An 8,360-nucleotide genomic window follows, 5' to 3' on the forward strand; every position below is an offset into this window, starting at 1 on the left:
CAACGTTAGACCGTCGCTAGTACCTCGTAGAGGAGGAGGTGGGAGAGACCGACGTATACGTGTACGGTCAGAGGTGGTGCACGGATATCGTGTGTAGGCGGATTGGCGGTGGAGGCGGTGGAAGAGGCGAACCACGGGTCGCCCGCCGCGTGCGGTCACCGCAGTGTGCGAATCCGCTCCGATTGTCCGCTCCGATTTGTTCGAGTGGAATACACGTAGTCGTAGTCGACGAGCGCGGTGAAGTGGTAGTAACCCTGACCTGACCCCCGCGCGCGCTACGCACCTCGGGCTCGCGCTCGCGTTTTGTCATCAGTATCCCCGCGAGACTCACGGTGTGTGCGCGTGCAACATACACATCGGTGAGCTCTCCTCCGTCCGCGCCGCGCGTCTCACGTACGTAACGGGCTTATTGACGATCGATCAATCTCGCGAGCGCGACAACCGATACGCGCCGCGTAACAATCGGCGATCGGCGACGGGGAATAGTACACGACTACCATCCCGCGAGTGTCCGCGGAGAATCTTGGCTATCATTGTTCTCGTATCAGCCCTCATTTATCTCGGGGAAATCTTGTGAGTTTAGTGTGACAGCCGTCAGCGAAATCGCTCGCGAAGGACGTGGATTCGTCACTTTATCGGGCTCAGGGTGGTAAAACATATCGTGTATACGCTCTGCACGCTCTTCCTCCGTTTCTGCGATACGATCCGCGGAGCGACCTCGCATCGCAGTCGTGTGTGTGTGGTAGTGGAAAGCAAAAGGTAGTCACGCGCGCTGCGTTGCGTATTTGGGAGTATTCCAAGTGGTCCAGCGGTGTGTTTCCGTCGAGAGGATCAAAATTATGTTCGCCAAGGGGTAGCCCCCGGATAAAACGAATACGAGGACGGTAGTCGAGCGGGCGAACGAACGCGAGGGAGGTAGTCAAGAGCAGCTTTGTAACGAGCAGCGCTTCGCATCGGAGCGCCGCGACGACGATGACAACGCGCGTCGCCGAGTAAGCTTGGCTCTTCGACAACTAAGAGGATGCCACGGAGACGCTGCCGAATTGTACCGGGGCGACGCGACGTCAGCGGGATCTAGAAGAGCGTTTTCGACGAGAAGTGTACGGTTTCGGTGATAAGAAGACGTGGAGACACGAAAGTGAGACTACGCGTTCCACAACGTGGACCCTTTTGAGGAAAAATAGATCGAGGCGGTGAAAATAGAAGATAAGAAGCCGGACGAGAAAGAGAGAGAAAGAAAGGTGCGAAGAACGAGAGTGCGAAGGGGAAGACACGCGACGAAGAGGATCATCGTGCGACGTGGCCTCTCGGTTTCCGGGGTCTCTCTCTTCGTGGGTGTTTTTACGCGTGCGGCCGTGGATCGATAGTTTGTCCCGCAAGCTCGTGCTGGACAGAAACGACGACGAGTCACACTACGTGTAAGAGACGCGCGCGATCCTCTCACGTTCGACGACAACGACACCCTCGAACCGCGAGTAACGGGACCCGTGGGAGACGAATAAAAAAGAAGAGCAAGTTTCCGAACGGGCCTAGCTGAAAGTGTTGCTTAACGCGACGGTTGGACGCAACGTTGTGTGGACACCGGAAGTTCCGCGGTGATTTATGGGGGACTACAGCACGACAAGTCTCTTTTCCAGTATCCTGACAAGTCCAAAACCTGGTGCGACCACGAGTAATAGCGGCACTGGCAGCAATAGCAACAGCAGCAGTAGTAAAGCCATCGGCAGCGCCGCCGTCACCGTAACAACATCCACAATGCAGGACGATCTGCTGATCGAGAAGCAAGCCACCGGCAAACCAGCTCCGCTCTCGCCGAGCAGCGCTCTCGACACAGTGGCTGGACAAGACAAGTCGAAGGACGCGATTGAAGCGGAGAGTATCGCCATCACACCGACGACGCCTTCGTCGACGGATAAGGATATTACGTGTAGCACGACCTCGGCCCTGCAGGGCTTCGCCGATCCCGGCGGTCGCGTGCCTAGCCTCTGGTCCGCGCCAGACGATAGCGGTTTGCACGCCGCGTTACCAGTCAACGGCTCGATCGCCGCCTTTCAGAACTTTCCGGCTGGTGGGCCCGCGGGCCTGTTCGCCAGCACCGGTGCCGCTTCCGCCGCCGTGTCGACCGGCACACGTCGCGCCATCACGGCCAGCCACAATTTTCCTCAACAGCAGCAGCAGCAGCAGCAGCAGCAGCATGGTAACGCGGGTGCACCCGCGGGTACCAGACACGGCGGTATGCAAGTATCGCAACAGCAACAACAACAACAACACCAACAACAGCAGCAGCAACAACCGCCGCCGACATCCCATCCGGGGGTCTACCTGCCCGGTAAGGGCTACGCCGCGTGGTCGGGCGGGCCGCAGGCACCGCAGCAGTGGGGTGCGGGCCCGCAAGCGGCTGCGGTCGCCAGTCAGGGCCTGTCACCTTGGAATCGTGGCAGGTCCGTGCCTAATCTACCGCCACTGCACTCGTCCCTGCACGCCGCCGCGGCGGTGGCAGCCGGTCTGCAGGGCCGTAAACCGAGTCCAACGTTTCCGGGTCATCCGGGTCCGGCAGCGGCGCATCCTTCCTGCATCAGCCCAGTCAAGTTCCGTCGGAGCACCTCATATCCTGGCAAGGGCAACATATATCCGCCTCAGCCAGCACCGACCTTCGAAGTCACCGCCGCCGAAGAGAGGGATCTGCTGCAGTTACCCCCGTTCCAGCAGGTGAGCCGATTTTGAAATTCTCTTAAGTTTAGAAAGTTGACGCGGAAGTTACCGCGTAGTGAGGTGTTATAAGTAGGCGGATAAACTTTTCAAGGATTTTTAATATTTAATTCATTTTCCTAAAAACTTGAGGAAATTAATCTTAAAGTGTTGAGACTTTTAATTTAATTCGTGAACAAGATCTCTCAATTTTAAAAATTGATTTTCTCTCAAGTTCTGAAAAAGTAAATTAGAGCAACATTGCAACGAATGCTCTAATTTATTTTCTTCATCTCTCGAATGAGAATTTTTCCACACTGAATGAAACACTTTTGCGAGGGCAAATAGCTGCTCGCCTGTGCTCAATTTCCCGAGGATTTTTAACTAACTAGTTTTCTTTTGTACTTTTCTCCGGTGCTTAAACAAACTCAACCACATCCCTAATTGCTTAATGAATAAGTTAAAATCAACATCGCATATTTAAGTATTAACTTCATAAAAAAATATTTCTCGTTATTAACGACGTGCTAATCACACAGGCAACTAGATTGCACTCTTTTTTCCCTGTACGCGTTACTCGACAGTTGCAGAGATCGCGAGAAAAGGAGGATAAAAAATTCCAAGAGTCCACCGCGGGCTTATTGTTTCGCTCGATTCGCGAGCACAGCGATGGCACAGACCGTTGCCACGACTTTTTTAGCCGAGTAGCATTGCGTTATCGATCGCGGTGGAGAGCAGGTAGTATAGTCAAAGGTATCCGCTTGTAAAACTGCGCCGGCAATCATGCGGTCTCGCAGGCCGACGAGGAAGGCACGCGCGCTTCGACTTCCGCAGTTTCGCGCTCGTTTCGTGTGCCACGACACCGCGCCACGTGTTCCTCGTGCCACCAGGAGTTACGCAACTCCTAGAGAAAGAGACACAGAAGAAGAGAGAAAGAGAGAGACGCTTCTTGTATTTAAATTTAGCCAATACAATGATTGTTTCGGCGATTAGTCATGCTATCGTGCGGCGTGACATCGTGGTCTTTAACGTCGCGATAATGTCCGCACCGGACATAAGTCGTAAGCGAATGCAGTTTAAGGGCATAACGTGTAGTCGATGAATGCCTTTCCGAGAGTTTTACGCAGTCGAATCCAGGTTATCTCTCGCCGCGCCGCGCCGCCCATCATTTCGCATATCTATTCGCGTGATAACGCAACTGCGCGTATACGCATTTAAAGAGCAGGTTGAAACTGTACCCCGACAATGTTTCGAAACTCTCTTTCATTTTTTGGTGCAATCGGGTTTTACCGCAATTCACATGTGTTATCGTTGAATAAAAATAATCGATAGCAATATAGACAAGAAATAGATAATGGTATTAATAACGTTGTGAAAATATGGGTTAGCGTTTATTTTTTTTGCTCAATTCTATATCTTTCCACACCTTGCTCCATTTACGTCCTTATGCGCATTGTGACGTGTTACATTTCAAACGTGATATCGATCTTAAACGGAAGCTTTCATTATATATGTATATATCTTTCATGCAATATATATGGCTAGTAAGTGAATAAATAATTTTGTTTATACGTGGCCACTGGTTGTTTCACTATAAGAAGCTTAATTCACAAATAAATTGAATTCAAATAATTTAATTCAAATTCATTTAATAAAGTCAACGTGTATATGTATATTATATTGTTATTATATTCTAGTTTGGGGTAAAATTCATTTTAAATTATTATTATTACTTTTATTTATTACGCGCTTTGTGATGAATCCCTTCAAATTTTATTTAATAATTCTCCGCAATAATTTTATGAATAATAAAATAATGTTCAAATAAAGGCAGTTTAGATTAATTTACACACGGCAGATCTTTATTAAATTATTTAAAAATTATTTTTTTGATGATTGCACTTGTAAAGATATAGATGTTTATTTCAAGATAATTTTATATTGCTATGACAGAACTGGAGCAAGTATAAAAAAGATGATTTCTTTTCAATTGTCAAATTATCCAAAATTATCCAAAGTAGTAATCGATGCGTATGAAAATGTATATATATAACCATCATGTTTTAAAAGGGGAATTATTTTGGACCAAATACTTTTTCCATGGTAGATAAGAATTATGGAGGTTACTATTAATAATCGATTTCACTTATTTTTTGTTATCTACTCGCGCTATCGGAAACTATTTTGCTGATACTTATTTTGTCGTTCAAGTCTGACCTAATTCCTTTCGAACGTAGTAACTCCGACAGTGTCTAGCAGAAGTTTAAGCTCAGCTATTTTAACCATCACTCGAAAATAGATCTGCATACTATTCGAGAGAAATGGCGGATGTCGTCATGTTGTCGTTCAGCTATTAACTCCACGCACCTCGTATTCCAACGTATTTATATATTTGTACACAACACAATGCTTTCCTTCACCGTGATTTATTAACCATGCCAAATAATAAAGCCTATGGTATAAAATTATGAATAATATATCTATGATATCTGAAAATACGTATTTACTAATATCTAATAATATAACACACAATATATATAATATCACGATATATTCGCGTCAAAAAAAGTGTAATGTAAATTTTTAAGCTATAGAGATTTCGAAATGTATGATTATATATACCATAACTGAAAAATATTGTTTATCTTCTAACACTTTTCCAAGCATTAATTATTTTGATAATCGACTAATTAAGAATAATTAATTATTATTAATTATTATTAACGATTATTCTGATATACGCTCTATACTTTTATATACTACGCTCTATACTCTATATCTATTAAAATATTGTCTTTATTATTTAATATTTTGATGGACCAACAATCATTTCGATATTTTTCTAGCTCATACGTAAAAATTCGTCATTTCATCAGATTCATATCGGTAGCCATCATAACTGCATTTCAAGGAACGAACAGGCGCAGCGTGCAGTGCGAGATGGTCGTTTATCAGTAACCTTAATATCGTCGATTCGACTATACGTCGCCAAGAACAATTAGCTCGTACACAAACAAGTCGTGAATATGCGGCCTATACACCGATTCAATTAAAAGTTACGTCTAGTAGAAATTATGATATAGCCCACGTTTCTCGAGATTTTCTTCTAAAACTTTAATTGCCATGTTAGAAATTATAATTTATGTATTCTATCAAGGTTCTCTCTCTTACATGTGAAAAGTATTATATAAAATTTAGAGAAAATAATATATGGAAGAAAGTATTAAATTTTATGTAAAGTTTATATATTTTTTTAAAAAACTTCATTTTTTATAGAATTTTATTTTTGAAAAATTTTAGAAAGTGAATAATGAAAAATATCTATATAGTTTGAGGCATTGTCTTTGAATTTATTAGTACGAAATATAATCTTTTCATTCACTTTAATTAAATTCGCATTGTATCGTAATTACGTTATTCATCATATAACTATAGTAGTTTTTATTGATATGGATCACCGTGCTTCAACCATAACCGATAATAGTAAGAATTGCACGGTAACACGAGAAGAGTAAAAATAACCGTATTTTTTCGACGATTTTCTGATTTTCGCCGCGGTCTTGATTCACGCGATCCATTTTGACGCGACTGTGTGTAGGAACGATCGATGAATAACACACGAGCACAAGTGTCGCGGATTATAGAAGGCGCGCGCGCACGCGCCCAGGTAATACGGCAAAAGCGCCTAACAGAGCGAAGAAATGTTCGAGCTCGAAGTCTGATAACTCATTGCTCGTCATTCACCTTGAGAAGGGGAATCGGGGCACGTGCAGTAGGTCGCCTCTAGCCGATATGTCGAGAGGACCAATCGCCGATGGATACTGATCGCGCATACATACACGTGCATGCAATACGATCACGAGCTTGTGTCGGTAACCGCGTCGCAATATGTAAAAAAAAAAAAAAAAAAAAATTGTTTATACTATTTTCGGGAAAATTTTTATCTACGCTTTTTCAATCGCACGAAAATGTCATTTGCGATTTTTGTTTCGTCAAAACGAGCCTTACGTCAACGTCATTATTTTAATATGCGTTACGCATCGGAGGCATCCCGCGTTATAAGAGACACAACGGTAGATGTACTGCGGTAACCGATGCAAAACTTCATTTTAATTTATTTTCGCGTCGCTGGAAGCTGGGCAGTCTTATTGTCGCCGTCCATTGTCTTGTCCATCTCGGTTTCTGGACTCTCTACTGTCTCTCCTCTCCGATTCTCCGTCCTCGCCGGACATACACTCTGCACCATTTAGCTGTGTCTTCACTCCAAGATATCTTACGTGTATACAGAATTCTATTCGTTTGTTTAGCAGTCCAATGCTCGGGTTTCTTGCGCTATTGTGTATGCTGCATTTGCGTATCGTAGTCACGTTGGTGCAACAATCCTTCCATTACGCGTGTTTTAAACTTTCTTCAGTCGCCGACTGTAGAAATATTTTAGTCCCGTGTAAATTTCTCAGTTTGCGCCGATTCGCGACAAATTATCGTTACAGAAACAAGTTGCAGAAATATTTAAATAAATTTGTGTAGACATATTTTCATTCGTACAACACATTAAATACAATGTCGTAGAATGATCTTGAGGAGAGCGAAAATACAGTCGTAAGCAGATATGTAAATGTGTTTCACCGCGGGTGACAAATCCGGACGGCATTGTCAAACAAAAAAAATAGATATCCGCAAGACGGATACATTTGATCTGGCGATCGATAGATTAAAAAGTGTCAATATCTCGTGTCTCTCGATAACTCATGTTCCGCGATCATTCGAGACATACGATTTGAAAGTTAGAGAGCCGGCCCGGTTTACGTGTCGTGGAGATTGAGCGTTTTAAATTTCTTGCCAGTTTTCAATTACAAGCTCGCCGTGTAAAAAGCGGCCGTCCTCCCATTAACGAATATCATTCCGGTCCGAGGATCGCGGCGCGACCTCGGATGTTAAACGTCTCGCGGCCCCCGTGCTCGCTACGGGACGTCGATATAGCCGTAAACGGGCGCACCGACGTTCGAAACGCAAGAGCGGAACCGGGTTGGACGGAAAGGGGGTCGGATGGTTTGACGTAAGAACGTGCGCGAGAGCACAGGAAGAAAGAGGGACGAGCGGGACCCCCGTCAACGACAGCATACCGCCGCCACGGTATCGCTTCTTCATCGCATTCGTCGCGTCGCTCGACGCTACCACGACCCGCGCGGCTAATCATCATTATTTAAGTACCAGATCGTTTTTCGCTATGTGACGGCGGCGAGTGTCGTGGCGAACCCCACGGAGGCACGTATCGATTCTTTCGACGGTGTCCCTTCTCTCGGCGAGTATCCCGATACGATCGTGTCGAGATTTCGCAGCGCTTCGCTCTATTATGATGTATCGTATCAAATTTCTCGTTTGCTTTCTCGATACATGTGATCTTTTATTATCGTTAACAGTACGCGAAGATTCGTCTTAAAAGCTATTTCTGTTCGCTAAATTTCATCATATATTTACATACAGCTCCGTTGAGAATTCGCGTGTTTAAACTCCGACTTTTATAGCGTTCGCCGCGCAACTGTTCTGGAGCACCGTTACGACCGCGATATCAGGAGATGCTTTTAGATGAGAGGCCGCCAGGCGATAATTATAGTCGCCGACGAACGATTCGATAGCTATTACGTGCCCGTAACCGAGTTTCTAAACATATT

General features: G+C 45.1%; 1 protein-coding gene across 1 annotated transcript in view; it reads left to right on the top strand.

Moving 5' to 3' along the window:
- The first annotated feature begins 685 nt into the window (after positions 1-685).
- LOC115237866 (cytoplasmic polyadenylation element-binding protein 2) overlaps positions 686-8,360 on the top strand; it is a 129,794-nt gene continuing 122,119 nt past the window's right edge. The window contains exon 1 of the mRNA XM_029811208.1: positions 686-2,709. Coding sequence (XP_029667068.1) covers positions 1,603-2,709 — 1,107 coding nt within the window. The 5' untranslated portion in view covers positions 686-1,602. The remainder of the gene's footprint in view (positions 2,710-8,360) is intronic.

Source organism: Formica exsecta, unplaced genomic scaffold (genome assembly GCF_003651465.1).
Source record: "Formica exsecta isolate Colony F162 unplaced genomic scaffold, ASM365146v1 scaffold314, whole genome shotgun sequence".
In the NCBI taxonomy this organism is placed as follows: Eukaryota; Metazoa; Arthropoda; class Insecta; order Hymenoptera; family Formicidae; genus Formica; species Formica exsecta.